The sequence below is a fragment of the Cervus canadensis genome, chromosome 11, assembly GCF_019320065.1.
Source record: "Cervus canadensis isolate Bull #8, Minnesota chromosome 11, ASM1932006v1, whole genome shotgun sequence".
Lineage (NCBI taxonomy): Eukaryota > Metazoa > Chordata > Mammalia > Artiodactyla > Cervidae > Cervus > Cervus canadensis.
The window spans coordinates 75,049,158-75,067,696 of record NC_057396.1 but is presented as its reverse complement, the minus strand read 5'-3'; the positions used below and the strand labels follow the sequence as shown (position 1 = coordinate 75,067,696).

The 18,539-nt window shown below is 56.7% G+C and overlaps 1 protein-coding gene across 5 annotated transcripts; it reads left to right on the top strand.

The window, feature by feature from the left end:
• The first annotated feature begins 422 nt into the window (after positions 1-422).
• On the top strand, positions 423-17,917 carry SLC43A3 (solute carrier family 43 member 3). Of its 5 annotated transcripts, none has more exons than XM_043481788.1 (13): positions 423-548; positions 1,643-2,022; positions 2,375-2,504; positions 4,925-4,971; positions 7,521-7,597; positions 7,814-7,906; positions 8,602-8,741; positions 10,203-10,300; positions 11,333-11,500; positions 11,722-11,841; positions 15,415-15,601; positions 16,345-16,468; positions 16,915-17,917. In XM_043481788.1, the coding sequence occupies exons 2-13, from the start codon at positions 1,839-1,841 to the stop codon at positions 17,014-17,016; spliced, it is 1,470 nt and encodes a 489-aa protein (XP_043337723.1). In that variant the 5' UTR covers positions 423-548; positions 1,643-1,838; the 3' UTR covers positions 17,017-17,917. The 5 variants fall into 5 exon arrangements, with proteins under 5 accessions (XP_043337723.1, XP_043337721.1, XP_043337724.1 ...); XM_043481786.1 differs by having other exon boundaries at positions 475-615; XM_043481789.1 differs by lacking the exon at positions 423-548 and adding an exon at positions 808-988 and having other exon boundaries at positions 1,681-2,022.
• The last annotated feature ends 622 nt before the right edge of the window (positions 17,918-18,539 follow it).

Below are 18,539 nucleotides of genomic sequence, written 5' to 3'. Positions count from 1 at the left end.
GGATGTGAGAGTTGGACTATAAAGAAAGCTGAGCACCAAAGAATTATGCTAATGGAAATTAGTCCTGAATATTCATTGGAAGGACTGATGCTGAAACTCTAATACTTTGGCCACCTGATGCAAAGAACTGACTCCTTGGAAAAGACCCTGATGCTGGGAAAGATTGAAGGCAGGAGGAGAAGGGGATGACCGAGGATGAGGTGGTTGGATGGCGTCACGGAATGGATGGACGAGTTTGAGCAAGGTCCGGGAGTTGGTGACGGACAGGGAGGCCCGGCGGGCCGCGGTCCACGGGGTCGCAAAGAGTCAGACGAGACTGTGCGACTGAGCTGAGCAGGCAGGCACGCCCTGCAATGGGAGGCAACAGTTCCTGAAATAACTGACACACAGGCACTTTTGTTTTTGGTCTGCATTTTCTAGTTCTTGTTTTTGGTTCTCTGACTCTCCTGGGATTTGCTGACGGCGCGAGGGGCATAAACCCAGGAGAAAGGATTGAGCTGGTGGGCAAATGCGAAGAGTTGTGACCCGTGCCCGCCCACTTGGTCCAGGTGGGGCTCAAGGAAGCAGTTGTGTGTGTCCCCGTCCGTCTGTCTGCGGGCAAGCCCTTTGTGTGCTGTGAGTTTGTGATTTTTTTTTCCGTGGGGCGGGGGGCGGCGGTGCCGCCCGTGCGCGCAACAGCATTAAAACTGTGTCGGTCATGGCAGCTGGGAGCGGGGAAGAGGATCCGAAAGGAAAACAACGCCGCAGGGGTCAGACGCGGGCAGGAAGGGAAGGCCCCCGGGCGTGGTCAAAGAGGCGCGAGACTGCGAGGGTCGGGCAGAAGCAAGTTGTGGAGAGCGCGGGGCCCGCGGCGGCTCTGCCCGCCGCCCCGCCCCGGGTTTCCGCGCGCGCGACCAGAGCGGGAGACGGGCTGGGAGGGGCGGTGCGACAGCAAATCGGGAAGGGCGCGCGGCGGGCCGCCAGGGGAGCTCAGCGAGCCGGCAGGCCGGTAGGGCGCGGGGCCAGGGCCCAGGGGCACGGGGTCGCTAGGACGCGGGGCCGGAGCCGCGGGCGCGGGGACGCGGGGCCGGCGCCGGAGGCGCGGGGCCGGTGGGGCGGCGCGCTCCGGCGCTGCGCAAACGCCTGGGGGCCCCAGTCCGCCTGGCGGCTGACCACGTGCCAGGGGCCGCAGGCCGCGGGCAGCGAGATGGGGGTGGGGAGCGGCTCCCGGGTGCTTTCCCGGCGGATGGTGATGGGAAGAGGGGCGCGGGGTTTGGGGTGGAGGTATTGGGGGTCCCAGCCTTGGATCGCGGGGGATCTGGGAGAGAGGGGGCTTGGGGGGATGTTTTTGCCATTTCCTTGCCGGCGGCGTGACGCATCAGCCCACGTGACCTGGGGACGCTGACAAAATTCCCTGCTTATGTCAGTGAATTGGAATTAGGAAGACATCCACTTAACCAAGGTACCGGCAGGCTCAGTGAGGACTCGTGCGGGGCCCCCAGCCTCTGTGCCTGGCCCAGAACTGCTACTGTTCCTCAGCGGCCGCGGCTCTGAAACTGGGGCTCAGCTCCAGCCTCCCCAGCTGTTGCCAGCTGTGTGATGGAGGAGCTTTTGTAACTGGCTCTGCTAGTTGGCCTCTGGTCCGCCCTGCCTTGCCCAACAGTGCCCTGTGGACCAAGCAGCCTCCGCCTGACTTCACAGGAGCCAGAGAAGCCCAGTGGATGACTGTTGCTCAAGCCTGAAACAGCCAGAAAGCAGAGAGCCAGCGGGACCCTAGGAGTTTTCCAAGGGCTCAGAAGCCAGGCGGGGTCAGCCCGGAGGCCAGCGGTGGGATCGCGGCTTCGGCTGCCCCTGGCGCCATGCAGGGCCGCAGCCTGCCCTTCCGTGTGGCCACCCTGGTGACAGGCCTCCTGGAGTGCCTCGGCTTCGCGGGCGTCCTCTTTGGCTGGACGTCCCTGGTGTTCGTCTTCAAAGAGCAGCATTACTTTGAGGAGCTGTGTGAACCGGATGCCGGGCCGCTGGGCAATGCCACCGGACTGGATGGTAAGGAAGCAGGACCTTCTCTGAGTCCGTACTCAGACTCCAGCTCTGCCCCCCCCCCCCCCGCCAGGCTTTCTGTGGTGAGAAAAAGGGGGCGTCAGCCTGCCCCACCCTCAACCTGGACCTACGAGGTGCCTGGGGAGGGAGGTGCCCGCTTCCAAGGCGTGATTAGCGGCTGTCACGGCTCAGTTCGTCCGAGGGGTAACTTCCCTGCCCCCCCGGCAGGCTGTCCGAGATGGAAGAGGCTGCCCTGGACTGGGGCCAGGCCGGGTGCCCGCTTGGCAGGAAGGCTGGGACGGGTGGGGGGTTGGCCCGTCCACCCTGGACTCCTGAGATGTGCCCGTCTCTCCTTCAGACTGCAGGGCCCGGGACGAGCAGTTCTCACTCATCTTCACCCTGGCCTCTTTCATGAACAACTTCATGACCTTCCCCACGGGCTACATCTTCGACCGTTTCCAGACCACTGTGGCCCGCCTCATTGCCATGTAGGTCCCAGGGGCCCCGGGGCAGGGCCGGGCAAGAGGACTTTGGGCAGCGGCGTTCTTTGCCGGGAGCCCCGGGCCAGGCAGCTGGGCGCCTTTTTCCCAGCAGCGCTGCCAGGAACATGCCCGGGTGTGGGCACCCTGTCTCGACCTTCCCTGTTCCCTGATTCCCTGCTTCCCTTTCCTCTCCTCCTTCCTCTGTTGCATGTGAAACTGGGCCATCGGTCGTACTGAAATGGGCAGGCGGCCAGGCCTGCTTCCCGTAGCAGGGGCTGGCCTGGGGCAGGGCTTGTGAAATCAGCAAAGCCTAGAACTGCCGCTGACACCCGTAAGACTAGGAGCTCCCACTGCAGGGGCGCAGGTTCGATCCCTGGGCGGGGAACCCCAGATCCCGCACGCCGAGTGGCGTGGCCACAGAGAAAAACGGAACTGTCTCTCTGCCTTGGTGCAGGGGACCCCGTGTCTTCATCACACCCAAGTGGCTCCTCACCACCCACTTCCTGGCCTCCCCCATCACCCCGTCACTTCCCAGAAGTTAGGCAGGACGGCGCCCCGGGGTGTCTTCGGCGGCGGGGACTCCAGGTTCCCTCTGACGGGGGTGCCCAGGCCGAGTAGTCGAGGAGGAGGAGGAGGAGGAAGGCCGCGCTGGCTCCCAGGGGTGCTGCCGAGCTGGCAGGCTTCTGTGATAAGCGGCGGCCTGCAGGATGTGATTAGGACGTAGCGCGGGCGTCTCCCCGTTCAGCTGTCGGAGAGGCTGGAGGGCGGCTGGGCCAGGCCGTAGCCGAAGGCGCGGTGGGTCCTTGGCTCTCTGGGCCCTTGGGCAACTGTCTCCGCTGTTCCTGGGCTCGTTTCCTGTCTCCTCTTTCCTGTCCTGCTGTTGCCCTTTCCCTCTTCTCCAGCCTTGAGTGTGTGAAGCAAAGCCCAGTCTTCCCACCTGTGTTTTCTCCTCCACTTTTACACAGAACATGTCACTTCTGAGATACTTCTGGTCAACAGATGTGTCAGAAGTGAAGTGGCAAGCCACTCTCTGGCATCAGCTGGGTGTCTTAGGTGTGTGTGCCAAGTGCTCGGTCGTGTCCGACTCACCGTGACCCCCATGGACTGGAGCCCGCCAGGCTCCTCCGTCCATGGGATTTCCCAGGCAAGGATACTGGGGTGGGTTGCCGTGCCCTCCTCCAGGGGATCTTCCCCACCCAGGGATCGAACCTGCGTCTCTTCTGTCTCCTGCATTGCAAGTGGATTCTTTATCTGCTGAGCCATCAGGGAAGCCCTCGGGGGTCTTATAACTTAACTCAGTCCTGACAGTCTCTCTGGAGGCTCTGCAGCAGACCCCACAGGTTAAGGGCTCAGTCCCACCAGACCCTCCCCACCCCCCTAAGATGCCAGTTGCAATGGTAGGTCCCCAGGTTCCCCACAACATCTGTCTGAGTCAGCTGCAACTCTTGAGATGCCCCTGACCTCCTCCTTGGATTCAGTTCTTTGCTAAAGGGCTTGCTGAACGCAGGGAGACACCTTGACCAGTTCCTAAAAGGGTAGGATAAAGGATACAGGTAAACAGCCACATGAAGAGACACAGGGCCAGGTGGGCAGTGGTTCCAAGCCCAGGAACTCCTGCGTCCCTGTGGGCTTGGGGTGCAGCATCCTCCTGTTCTGTGGAGGTGTTTGCCAACCTGGGAGCTCTGCAAACTCCTCCATTTCCAGCCCTCTTCCGTCTCTGTAGAGAAGTGGACACAGGGGTGGAAATTCCAAGCATCTCATTGTGGCTTTTCCAGAGCGCATCCACAGTTATCTCATCAGAACAGGAGAACAAAAGATGCTCATAGTGTCTTCTATGCAAAAGCTTATAAGATTATTAGAAGCCCTGTGTCAAGACCTGGGAACAAGGACCAAATATGTAGTTCTTGTCATAAATCAGAACTTCACACGTAAGCCCTGTTTTTATTGCCCCCTGCCTAACAAGATCCCCAAACACGTCTAAGAGGCCCCAGTAACCTTGGGATCTTGGTCGTGAAATCTATAGCATCCTAGAACTTTAAGCTTGGGGTCTAGATCAGTCCAGTCATTTCCTTGATAGAAAAAAGCTTCTAAGAGAGTGAGGTGCCTTGCCCAAGGTCACACAGCAAGAGGCGTTTGAACTCCAGGTTTTGTAGACCAGGCACAAACGTCTTTAAGGGCTTGGCTGGTTGGGACGTTTAGGCTGGAGGACCTTGGATCCACCCTCCAGGCTTCTCTGTCTTCTAAAGAAATGTTTGTTTGGCTGCGTTGGGCCTTAGTTGCAGTATGTGGGGTCTCGTTCCCTGGCCAGGAGTTGAACCCAGGCCCCTGCGTTGGGAGGTCCGAGTCCAAGTCACCGGGTCACAAGGGGAGCCCCCCAGGTTTCTCTCTTTGTGACAACATTCTCCGTCTCCCCTTCTGTGTTCCAGATTTCTCTACACCAGCGCCACGCTCACCATAGCCTTCACCTCTGCAGGTGAGTGCTGTCGGGAGGGTCGTGACCTCAGGCACCTGCTGGATGGGGCAGGGGCAGAAGGGGCCTGGGGGGACACTGACCCCACAAGGACTCAGATACACAGGCTCTGAGCTGGAAAGGGCCCTTGAGGGAGTTGTTGCTGGTCTCTCAAAACAGCTTAGTGAGAAATGTGAAAAATAAGGGCAGGGGAGAAGTTGCTTCAGAGAGAAAGAGTTGATTCTAGAGATTGCATCCTTCTGTTATGTCTGAGAATGTCCTCTCTTTTTTAAAAATGAAATAATAGGGAATTCCCTCGCAGTCCAGTGTGCACTTCTGCTTGGATTTGTGATCCTTGGTCAGAGGACGAAGATTTCACAAGCTGTGCAGCATGGCCAAAATAAGCAGAAAGAAAAGAAATGAAAACATAAACGGTTATCGTTGAAAATATCCTGACTTAGCAGGGTGCAAACCAACAACTCTACGGTAGCCAAAAAAGTTTCCTCTTCAAATTTTACTGGTCTGGGTGCTGTGCTATGCTTAGTCGCTCATTCGTCTCTGACTCTTTGCGACCCCACGGACTTGAGCTGGCCAGGCTCCTCTGTCTGTGGGGATTCTCCAGGCAAGAACACTGGAGTGGGTAGCCTTTCCCTTCCTCCAGGGGATCTTCCCAACACAGGGGTCAAACCCAGGTCTTCCACATTGCAGGCAGATTCTTTGCCGTCTGAGCCACCGTTCAATGCCCAGTCTGGTTTATTCCCCACTCTCGTCATGGGGAATAAAGTGGGGAATGTGTAGAGGAGAAAGCCGAGGTCAGAGACCCCCTTGCAAAGACTCAGCAAGGGCCACAGCGCATGTTAGTGCGAAGTGGAGCTGGGGCCCCGGCTTTGCTCTTTGCTCGCAGCGTCTCATTATAGAGGCCGACGGCTGCCTTCCGGTCTTCTCCCCGGAGTCAGGTTGCGGGGCTCAGGTTTGGGCTTAGGAGGTAAGAGCAGCTGGATCTGCTGTGAGTGGCACTGGCCCGACGCAGGTGGTCTCCGCTGGTGTTCCGTGAACACGGCCGACGGAGGGTTCTGTCTGAGCAGACCTCGGGAGGCAGCCTGGATCCTCAAGCCGGTTATTTAAAACCCACTCTGCTCATCAGCTCAGCTTCGTCCCTGAAAGCCTGAACGTGACTTTCAAGTGGCCGAGTGTGGACGTAATGGCTGGCTATGTTCGACTCCCATCTGTGAATCACTGGAGCCACAATTTGCCCTTCCCCCAGAAAATGGGGCTTTTTGGTTTTGGAAAAAGTGTGGAGACCACAGTGATGCTATTTTTGAAAGGAATCTCAGCCAACCTTCAGGGCATTTGGGGAGGCACCTTTTCTAGAGACAGAAATTGAATGGTAAGGAGTGTGAACGCTTTGAAATGAGCAAGTTCACAGTGTGTCTCGAGGTAGGGAGCAGTAGTTACTAGAATAGTAGTTACTTTGGAGAATATTATTAGGAAGCACACATATGCTTTGTTAAGGTTGAATCACCTGGTGGGAATGTTACTCTTTTATTTCTCATTCAGGCCTCTGATTTCACTCGGGAAATCGCATAGGGTTGGGGTAATTTTAACACTGGCAAGAGCAGAAATCAGGCTTTGAACATTCTAAGTGCAACTGCATTCAGTTACAATTTATTAACACTGTTTTCATTGTACTTATTTTTACAGTTAGGGCTTCCCTAGTAGCTCAGACTGTAAGCATCTCCGTGCAATGCAGGAGATCTGGGTTTGATCCCTGGGTCGGGAAGATCCCCTGGAGAAGAAAATGCCAACCCACTCCAGTATTCTTACCTGGAGAATCCCATGGACAGAGGAGCCTGGCGGGCTACAGTCCGTGGGGCTGCAAAGAGTCGTCCGCAACTGAGCACCAACTCCAGCCCTTGGTGCTTAGTTGTTCTTAGTCTGGTCTTCTTGTCCAACATTTGGCAGAGCGATTGGAATGATTTTTTTTTTTTTTTTTTTTTGCATGTTGGTCTTTTCAAGGGCAAAAAATTCTTTTTCTTCGCCCTGCACTTCTAACGCCAGGCACAACACCCACCACAAAGGAAATGCTCCAAGTCTGATGAACAGAGGGAACGCAGTTCACGGGCACTCTCTCACTCAGATCTCACAGTGCCTCAGGGAGGCAGACGAGCAGGGACTGGTGTTCCCATTTATCAGATGAGATGACAGTCGCGATTCAGAATCCAGCTCAGTGCAGTGAGTGGGTGTGTGGGCCCAGCCCAGGCTCCCCGGCCCTGCTGTGTCAAGATGAAAGGGATTGCGTGATTTAGTGAAGGAAGCGGGCAGCGGGTCGAGTCCTGCCTCTCTCTGTAGACATCCAGCCTGCCATCGACCAAGGGTCACCTTTGATGGGGAGGAGGGTCCCTTTGCAGGAGCATGTGAGGGAGCCTTGACGGTCCCCTGAGACCCTTGGAGGGTGCTGGGGAATCGGGGCCCTGAGCACAGACTTGTAGGGAGCGGGGGGAGCCCCAGAGTGCGGGGCTCCGTGTTCGGGTCGCTGGGTGGCGTCACCCCCCCTCCGTCTCGGATCCTTGCAGACTCAGCTGTGCTGCTCTTCCTGGCCATGCCCATGCTCGCCGTGGGGGGCATCCTGTTCCTGATCACCAACCTGCAGGTGCGAGGCAGCCGAGGGCACGGGCGGGACCTTGGGGCGGGTGGGCGGAGGCACAAGCCCCCCACTGCTTTGGCGGCCTCTGATGGGGGGGCCCCAGCTGGAGTGGCAGCTCCTGGGGCGGAGGAGCGTCTGCGTACGAGGGCCTGATGCTTGCTGGGTATACGGGATGTGTTTCACGGGTGAGTAAGTGACTCGGGCTGGTCCTGTGTTCTCCAGATCGGGAACCTGTTTGGCAAACACCGCTCGACCATCATCACCATGTACAATGGAGCGTTTGACTCCTCCTCGGCGGTCTTCCTCATCATCAAGGTAGAGGGTGGCAGTAGCCCGTGTTTATCGCCCCTGCTGCTGGGCGGGCCTTGGGGTGGGCGCCAGGCATCCATAATCAGCTTCCAGCGTAGAAGGAGAGAGCCTGGACCGAGACTCGTTTTTAGAAATAAGTTTCAGCCCTGGATTCTTACCTGGACTTTTTGTATGATAAAATGCGCAGGTTATGACAACATAAACTTCGCCACCTTCACCGTGTCTAAGTGTGCAGTTCAGTAGCATTGAGTTCATTCATGTTGTTGTACAACCATCACCAGCACCCATCTCTGGGACTCTTCTTAACCCTGTGAAACTGAGACTGCCTGTTAGGCAGTAACTCCCCACCCACCATCTGCCTCCCCCTAGACCCTGACAACCACCGTTACAATTTCTACTTCTGTGATCTTGGCTACTGCAGGTACCTCCTAAGTAGAATCACATACTATTTTTTTTTTTTTTTCTTTCTGTGACTGTGTTATTTCATTTAGCATCATGTCCTCAAAGCTCAAAGTTTGTTTTAGCCGGTGTCAGAATTTCCTTCCTCTCAAGACTGACTACTGTTCTGCTGTGCGTGGGCGCCACAGCTTCCTATCCATGCACCCAGGAAGGGACGTTGGTTTATGCCCAGCTTTTGCACGTCGTGAGTGATGCTGGTGTGAACGTGACTGTTGCGCTGACCTGTCCCCCCTTCTCTGCAGCTCCTTTATGAACAGGGCATCACCATCAAGGCCTCCTTCATCTTCATCTCTGTCTGCAGTGTCTGGCACGTCGGGCGCACTCTCCTCCTGATGCCCCGGGGGCACATCCCCTACCCGCTGCCCGCCGACTACCGCTACGGGTAAGGACTTGTGAGCTGGGGGCGGTGTGGCCAGAGCCCCTCCTCTGACCTGGCGTGGGAAGAGGGTTTGGGATGGACATGGTTACAGTAGGGCAGAGGAAACCAGTCTCTGGAGAAGAGGACTAGACCACGGATGTATCGGTTAGCTACTGCTGCATAACGACCGGTCCCAAAACTTAAGAATGTTAGGTGTTTATTATCTCCCCAAGTCTAGGGGTAGCTGGCTAGTTCTACTGATCAGAGAGCTACTTGAATGCTCTTGACAGGACTTCTCATGCCTGTGATAGTCTGGAGGGCTAGCGGGGGGCCGGCTGGCCTAGGATGGCCTTACTCACATGGGATTTGTCTGCTTGTCTGGGATGGCGAGGATATCTGGGTCACGTGGCTCACATCCTCCAGCAGGCTAGCTTGTGCTTCTTCACTTAACGGTTTCAGGGTTCCAAGAGAGCGTGCAGAAACACCCAAGGTTTCTTCTGGTTTAAGGCTGGAATTGGCACACTATATATTTATTTTTTAATAATTTTATGCATTATTGTTTGTTTCTGGCTGTGCTGGGTCTTTGCTGCACGGGCTCTTCTCAGGTTGTGGCGAGCGGGCTTCTCGCTGCTGGGGCTTCTGTTGTTGGGGAGCACAGGGTCTCGGGCGCGCAGGCTTCAGTAACTGCCGCCCCAGAGCTCAGAGCCCCAGGCTCTGCAGCGCACAGGCTGATCGCCCTGGCGCCCGGGCTTAGTTGCTCCGCGGCATGCGGGATCCTCCCGGATCAGGGGTCGAACCCGTGGCTCCTGCATTGGCAGGCGGATTCTCCACCGCTGAGCCCCCAGGGACGCCTTGTGATGGGTTGTCTTGGTTGAAGCCGCTCACGAGGCCAGCCCAGATTCAGGGGTTGGGAAAACAGAGCCGCCAAGTTCCTTTGCAAGGAGTAGAGAAGAGAGCAGGTGAAGAAACGGGACCATCTCTGCGTCCGTGCGGTGCGGGCAGCGGCGGCGGGGACGTTTGCTGGCAGCTCCTCCCTCCCTGGCGGCCGGGCGTGCTCTCTGGCCTCGTCTCCCGGTAGTCCTCGGATGCACATCCGCGTCTCCATCCTCCAGACGAGAACAGTGAGGCTCGGAAGAGTTAGGTCTGAGCTGTGTTGCCGCAGCCAGGAAGAGGCAGGGCTGGGATTCGAACCCACGCCTGTTCCACCCTTCCCGCCCTTTCCTCACTCCCGTGTGTGGCTGCAGATTAGAATTGCTGGGATTACCTGGAGATGTTTCTAAAAAAGATAGCGGGAGCCTGCCTTCCACGCCCCGACCTTCTGACTCAGCTGCTCTGGGCCTGGACGCGGGCGCCGGGGCTGTGAAAAGGTGATCCCGGTGTGCAGTGAGAGGGACCGTTTCCATTCCCCGCAGCCCGCAGCCCGCAGGCACGTCAGGCTCAGCTCCCAGTCCTTGGCTTGGGCTGATAGAGCTTCTGTTTCCACAGTCTCTGCTCCGGGGACAGCCCCCAAGAGGAAGACAAGAAGGCAGCTGAGTCCAAAAAGCTGGAGCTGCAGTCAAAGGAGTTCATTTCCCCGAAGAAAGGTGAAGCCAGCTGGTTAACCCATTCCCCCCACCCAGAACCTGGCCTTCCCCTGCGGCCAGCGTGGCTCTTCACCTCCAGAGCTTTGCCAGGGACTCAGGGCCAGAGAAGGTCAGGTGGCAAAAAGACCTGTAGGATCTTCCCGACCCCCTCAGCCTCCAGGGGGTCCAGAGGGGGGCAAACATTCCCGTTTCATCCCTCCTTTCCGTCCCCGGTTCCTTTCCCATCGCACCGCACCCCTGCTCCCCAGAGTTGTCTTCCATCGCTCGCCTTCCCCTCCCCGCCCACTCCTTGGTGTGCCTTATCTGTCCAGTATCCGCGCGTCCCACGGGTCAGCCCTCTCTCACTGACCCATCTCCAGTTCGCCTCGCCTCTCCCTCCTCTGTCTGTTTCGGGCCTTGGTTATAAATGTCACAGAGCACTGCTGTCTAAGGTAGAAACAAGAATAAGACCCTGGGAAGTTCACCCAATGAAGGAAAGAGTGAGCTTGTCAGGCTGCATCCAGGAGCAGCCGAAGCAGATGCCCCTGGGGACCCCAGGGTCAAATCCTCGCCCGTCTGCCCCTCGAGGAGACCAATCCCATTGGGCAGCCTGGGGTGAGGCTCAGAGCTCACCCGGACCGTGAAGAGCAGGGCGGGGAAGGTTTCTGTGGGAGACTCAGATGCTGGTCCTGAAAGAGGAGGGGGGTGGTTCGCAGCCGCAGAAATCCTCGCTGTCCCCCGCCATCCCGCACTCTCCTCCGACTTTCTCCTGTCCTTGCCCGTCTTCCTCATCCTGCCAAGAGCGATCGATCGGGAAGGTTGGTGGTGCGAGAAGCGTCCCAGCTGTGAAGGGTCAGATGGCAGAGTGTGGGAGAGCCGTGCCCGGCAGTGGGGCTGGGATGTTGCGTGGAGGTGGGGGTGTTGCCCTCGAAGAGCCCGGGGAGGCAAGAGCGAGTGAGCTCAGTGCTCGGGCTCTCCCGCTGAGACTTCTGCACCCTGTTCCCCCCCAATTTAATGGTAACTCTTGCCCGAATCTCCTTCCCCTGCCTTCAGAGACCCCTGGAGAGCAGCAGGCACCCGGCTCCTTCTGGAGCTATGTCTTCTCTCAGCGCTTTACCTGGCACGTGGTGTGGCTGTCCGTGATACAGCTGTGGCATTACCTCTTCATCGGCACCCTCAACTCCCTGCTGAACAACTTGGCCAGCAAGGATAGTGCGCTAGGTAGGCTGTGGGGCCGGGAGGCAGCTCCTCTGCACATCGCCTCTGGGGACTTGGCACCTCGCGTGGTGGGGCGCTGAGCTCAGCAGGGCTCTGTGCTCTGAGGGAGGTCTGAGCCTGGGGTGTGGGCTGGAGGGTCAGGCAGGGCAGGGGCGGTGGGTGGCCTCCTCTGGAAGGCAGTCCTGAAGAGCTCTCACCGCCCAACCCCTCTCTGCCCTCTGCAGTCAGCACCTACACAAACGCCTTTGCCGTGACTCAGTTCTTTGGAGTGCTGTGTGCGCCCTGGAACGGCCTGCTCATGGACCGGCTCAAACACAAGTACCAGGAGGAGGCAAAGAAAACAGGTGAGCCTCACTCTCCAGAGGGCCAGGGAGCCAGCCTGGGGGAGGTTTTTGTTTACCTCCACGCCCATCGTCTTTTTTCTTAAATCCTTTTCTACTTGTATCTGTCTATTCATCCATCCATGGCTCGTTCATCCATCCATGCATCATCTGTCCTTTTATCCATCCATCACCCATCCATCCATCACTCATCCTTCCATCATTCTTCCATCATCCACTATCTGTCCTTTTATCCACCCATCCATCCATCACTCATTCATCCTTCCATCATTCATCCATCATCCATCATCTGTCCTTTTATCCACCCATCCATCCATCACTCATTCATCCTTCCATCATTCATCCTTCCATTCATCATCTGTCCTTTTATCCATTCATCACGCATCCGTCCATCCATCCACCATCCATCCATCATCCATCTATCCATCCACCCACTAGTCACTGAGCACCATTTATGTGCCAAGAACAGTTCCAGTTCGGTCACAGGCCTGACAGTCACGCCCTTGTTCTTGCGCTGTTCTAGTCTAGAGAGTAGAGAAATGCCAGTAATCAAGGTTTGCGGTCCCTGAAATAAACCTGCAGGGGGCTGTGGCAACACACAGCAGGGCAGCGACGCCGAGTGTTCCTGGCGGAAGCCGCCTCTGAGCTCCTAGCGGAGGAGTGAGAGGTGGCAAGATGAAGGTGAGGGCCTGGGGGAGTGGCCCAGGAATGCAGCGGGTCATTGTTCATGGTGGTGAAAGAGAGTGAGACCTTGAGGAAGCCGAGGAGCCCCAGAAGGTGGTTCTGGAATAGGGGTGTGCGGGCGCGGGGGTCAGAGAGAGGGGAGAAGGGGCAGGCGGCGTCCTGCCAGGGAGCTGGGGCCTGATCCTGGGATGAGAACGCCACGCGGCCTGTGGGGTCTAGGTTCCCCAGCCAGGGGGTTGGACCCTGGCCACGGCAGTGAGCGGGCTGAGTCCTAACCGCTGGACCCCAGGGAGCTGCCGGCACGCCTAGAGTTTCATCTCCCCCCGCCCCGCTTCTCCGAGCTGCTTCTAAAGCTAACCTCAGACATCAGGTCATTTCATCTGTAAACACTACAGTTTGTAGTACCAACAAGTAAGGCCTCTTTTGTTTAAGTGAAGCATCGCTGGGAGGAATATCATGCTGACACCTGAGACAGCCTCCGATAATTTCTCAGTGTCATCTGTTCATGAAGTCCTGTTATTCGCTAATGGTCTCATCTGTGTCTTTTTGTCACCGATTTGTCCAAATTCGGATCCATCTCGGGGCCACACAGTATAGTAAGTCTCTGTGTCCCCCACCCACTTTTCCCCCTTTGTTCGTTTATTGAAGGAACCGGGTTATTTGTCCTGTCAGGCTTCCCACATTTTGCATTTGGCACCCTCTGCATGTCATTTTAAAGCGTTCCTTTGATTGGGCTCTGTCTGTAAACAGGCAGACTGGGGACTCAGTTTAGTATGTTTTGGCAAGAATAACAAGAGGCGGAGCCGTGGGCTTCCTCCGAGCTCTCGTCCGCAGACCCTGGGTACCGGTTGCCGCCTTCTTGTGATGTTAGGATTGATCCGTGCACTCAGACGTTGTCAGTCTGATCCGCCCGTTGTAAAAGTTTGTCATCAGCTGCACGCCTTGCAGCTACTGATGCTCGATGCCTAGACCCATTATTGTATTAGGGTTGCAAAATAGAGAATTTCTATTACTCTTTCCTTCTGCTTTTCATAGCTGAAACTTTCTCTGGAAAGACGAACTTTATTAACTATTTTGTTTACCCTGAAATAAATGCGTATGTTTTCCTCTGTTTGAGTCTCCCTGGTGGCTCAAATGGTGAAGAATCCGCCTGAATAATGGAGACCCAGGTTCCATCCCTGGGTCAGGAGGATCCCCTGGAGAAAGGGAATGACAACCCATACCAGTGTTCTTGCCTGGAGAATCCCAAGGACAGAGGAGCCTGGCGGGCCACAGTCCACGGGGTCGCAGAAGAGTCAGGCATGAGTGTGCAGCGCACACTTTTTCCTCTTCTTTACTAGTTTCAGAAAAGTGAGTTGGTATCTAAGCAACTTCCAGGGGTAACCACTCATAGTTTCTCTTCTGAAATCTTATTTTAAGCATGTCTGATGTGTTTCAGTCCGTCTCTGATGATCCTTCTTGAGGTTCAGACTCCCTCATCCTTGACCCCTGGGAGTGTGACCAGTCCAGCATCTGTGTCCTTTACAGAAAGTCCCGTTGGTTTTAGAGAGTGCTTGGGTCCCTTTGACTGGGTGTGTTTCCTGACCCAGACCTGAAACCAGCCATCCCTTCAAATAGTCCTGGGTCCCTTTGAATAAGAAACAGGGTTTAAAGACGGCAATCTGGATGCTGGGGTTTCTGATTCTCCTGGGCTCTCATTGGGTTTAGGCCTCAGAGGTAAGATATACATAATCTTTTGGATGAAAAAAAATAAATCGTAAATACCTAATACTGATATTTTAGTTCAAATTTTACTTGATTTTTGCATTTGTACCTCTTCTCTTCTGAAGATCATGGTTCCTAAAATACTATACATATATACTATATATACATATACTGTATACTATATATATACACACACACATATATATTCTATATATAGTTTTTTTAAAATATAATTTATGGATAATTAATTACTGGTTTAGCAGGATCAGTGCTGAATGCTGGCGTGCCTTCCTTTCCCCCATTCTCATTCTGCAGATATGTCCCCTAGGAGCTCTCAGTCAAAATTATGGTATTTTAAGAGTCAGCAACTTGATATAAAAAGTTGGGTTCATTGGTTTCATCTCGTTGGATTTTTTTGGGGGCGGGGGGGAATGGCTTTGCTTGTGTTCTTCCTATTACTCTGATTTAATTTTTAAGAACATTTTTGTATCAAGCGTTGACATTATTCCAAAGCCACGACTAGGAAACGAGATCCAGCCACCACGTTTAGTCCCCTCCTCGGTCCCCTGGCCTCCCTTCCTGTCCTCATCTGTAATTGCTTTGATTTTTTTTCCCCCTTGAAGACAGACTCTGTTTGCGTAAACAGTTTCTCCTTCTCAGATGAAAGGCAGCACCCTGCAGGCTCCCGTCCTGGGGCCGTCCTTCCGCTGCTGCTGTTGTCTAGCGGCTCAGTCGTGTCTGACTCTCTGAGACCCCGTGGGCTGCAGCCCACCAGGCCTCCCTGTCCATCACCAGCTCCCAGAGTCCACCCAAACCCATGTGCATCGAGTCGGTGATGCCATCCAGCCATCTCATCCTCTGTCGTCCCCTTCTCCTCTTGCCTTCAGTCTTTCTCAGCATCAGGGTCTTTTCCAATGAGTCAGTTCTTCGAATCAGGTGGCGAGAGTATTGTAGCTTCAGCTTCAACATCAGTCCTCCCAACGAACACCCAGGACTGATCTCCTTTAGCATGGACTGGTTGGATCTCCTTGCAGTCCAGGGGACTCTCAAGAGCCTCCTCCAAATGTTTAGGAAGTGAGTTATCCGCCTGTGCTGGTGGGTTGGAGATGGGGCGTGTGGAGAGAAGGGGTCCGCGTGGCCCCCCCGCCGTGGGCGTCCCGTCAGCCTCCTGTCCCCCTTTCGGTCCAGGGGCCCCGGCCAAGGCCGCCGCCCTGCGCGCGGCGGTGCCCTCGCTGGCCCTGACGTCCCTGCTGTGCCTGGGCTTCGCCGTCTGCGCGTCCATGCCCGTGCTCCCGCTGCAATACGCCACCTTCGTCCTGCAGGTGGTCAGCCGCTCCTTTCTCTACGGCTGCAATGCGGCCTTCCTCACGCTGGCGTAAGTGGGCTTGGTGTGTGCTCCCCAATGGGGATGCCCCGGGGCAGGGGGAGGTGTGCTGGGGGCAGAGCAGGCAGGGAGGAGCCCCAGACGTGGTGGGGAGGGGGCGTGCACTGGAGACTGTGGGCGGGCAGAGCCTTCACACCCATGAACGCCCTTTGTGTCTGCTCCCCTCTGCCTCTGTCATCTGCCTGACGAACTCCTACTCTCCCTCCAAAGCCCACTTCTGTTGTAGCTCTCCCAGGGAAGAACAGAAAGAACGCTTTTTCTTTTCTTGTGGCACTCTATTCTCCTTTTTTCTTCTTTTTCTTTTTTTTGGTGGGGGATATTTTCTTGGCCCTGCCGCACTGCTTGTGAGATCTTAGTTCCCTGACCGGGGATCAAACCCACACCCCTTACATTGCAAGTACAGCGTCTTAACCCACTAGACCACCAGGGAGGTCATTATTCTTGCTTCTTCTGCTGGTGCATGCATCATTTAGCATATGGTGGATCTATCTGTGTCTTTCCTGAGACCTCCTCGGGCCCTGCTGTTTTCCCTGGGTTGAGCGCGGGTCCATCTCTGTGGTCCGTGGCTTGAAAGCCTGAGCAGAGGTGAAGGGGGGCCCTGTGGGTGTGGGTCAGTGATGGCTGGAGTAGCCTAGGGGGACGGGAGCAGGGGGCTGACCAAGACCCACCAGAGCCCGGCCCCTCCATGGAGCAAGGGTCCCCAGAGCCCGCCAGAACCTCCTCTGCCCCCCCAGGTTCCCCTCGGAGCACTTCGGGAAGCTGTTTGGACTTGTGATGGCCTTGTCGGCTGTTGTGTCTTTGCTGCAGTTCCCCCTGTTCACCCTCATCAAAGGCCCTCTCCAGGGTGACCCATTATACGTGAGTACTGGGGGGCGGGGACCCTGGCCTTAGACTCAGATCGGGGCGACTCTGTTGGTCTCCAGCAGGGGTTGTCCCTTGCTTGGCCGGGGTGGCCTGGGTGTGGTTCCCACGGGAACGTTTCTGCACATGGCTACATCCTGGGCCTTGCTTTTCCAACGGGAGTCCGTGGGAGAACCCAGTCGTGTGCCGGGGAGCCCCGAAGCCAAAGGGTTAATGTAGATGGCCTCCCAGGTCATCAGGGACTCTTCAGGCCTCAGTTTCTCCACCTGTGAAATGGGCACAGCGTACCTCCTTGCCCTGCCCTAGGGGGGCGGAATGAAAAGTCACCCGGAGTCCATCACAGAGGGCGCCATCAGGTCTGAGTGGGACGCAGAGGAGAAACCGGGTGGGATTCTGGCCCCGGCACGCGGTGGACTTGGCCTCACTGCCCCCTCACCCTCCAGGTGAACTTGATCCTGGTGCTGCTAACTCTGCTGACGTTCGTGCATCCCTTCCTGGTGGACCGGCAGTGCCCGCGGAAGGGAAAATCCCCTGAGGTCGCCTAGGTCAGAAGGCCCCCCTTTGCAGCCCCGAGGATGCATCATCTTCCTCCCCCTCGGAGGGCCCCCCGAAAGACTTGGCCCACCCAGGCTGCTTGTATTAAGTAGCCGTTATTCTTTCCTTAAGCCATACTCACTCTGCCTGCCAAGACTTCTCATCCGCAACACAGGAGCAAAGGCACAGAAAGGCTCTCAGTGTCAGAGGTGGGAACAACTGGCCCTGGCGGTTGCCTGGCCCGAGGCGGGTGATGGGGTGGTGAGCTGTGTCTCCTGCTTCTGCGGGTCTCTCTGCCCCTGAAGCCCGAGCCGGCCTGGGCCCTGCACACCGGATACGCTTCCCGGAGAAGGCTGAGGCTGTCCCGCCACCCAGCGTTCAGCAGTGGCACCCAGCTTGCCCCCAGCGGCCCAGAGGATGAGCCCGGGGGGAGAGAGGCAGGTGGGTTGGGGCGGCGGTCCCTGGGCGGGGGTCCCAGGTCTGCCGCTGATGCCCAGCAGCCTTGAGCAGGCCAGCGCCGGTTTTCCCCTCTGTGAAAGGAGAGGGGGTTTGGCATCGGCCTTCCTTCTGACATTCGTGTTACATTGGATTGGCCAAAAAGTTCATTTGAGCTTTTCATAAGATGTTATGGGGGGCGGGAGGTGGGGTGGGGGGGAGATAACCCGAACGAACTTTTGGGCCAACCCAGTAGAAGGTTTTCAGAATAGTGTCAGCCCAGCCACCCTCAGAGCCTGCTGGACCCAAGGATCTCTGAGGAAGCCTTTCGGGGAGGTTTTCCTCTTCAAGAAGGGAGATGATTATTTACTTCGCATAGGATATAAAAATGTCCTCTGGGGAATGCTTTTTATAACGTATTGAGTTATGTCCTAAATCATTTCATTAAAAGAAATAAAGCCTTTCTGTCTAAGACAACTGCTGCTCGCAGGCTTTGGGGCTGTGGTGATGTGTGTGCGTGCGTGCCTGCGTGTTCCCACCCCAGACCCGGCCTGGGGGCGTCTGACCGCAGCCCCAGGCGTGGGGCAGGAGCCCTCAGACTGGGGTCCGGCCACCTGGTCCCGGGGCCTGGGCTGGGGAGCCCCCAGGAATCCCCTGCTTGCCTCCTCTTGCTCTCCACCCTACCCCCCGCCCCCGCTGCACCATGCGCGCCCCCCAACCCCCCCAGCTGGAACCAGAAGGTCTGACCCAAGTCCCAGTTCCCCTCGGGGCAGCCGGGCAGCCCCTGAGCCTCTGAGCCACGAGGTCCGTAACCGCTGAGTGCGGCGAGTCCTCTCCACCCCGGAGGGCGCCTGCAAGAATGGAAGGTGGTTTCCACTGCCTGGCATGCACGGGGCACCCTGGAGCACTCGTTTTACTCAGGCCGGAGAGGAGGTGAGGGACGGGCTGGGCGAGATGGGAGGAGATCTGGAACACACCCGGGTTTTTACTCCTCTTAGTCGGGAGAGGACTGAGGACCGACTCCTGCCCTCGGTCATTCCGGGGTCTGTTCTAGGCACTGGGGAGTCAAGAGAGGTGCCCGAGGGTCTAAAGCCAGCTC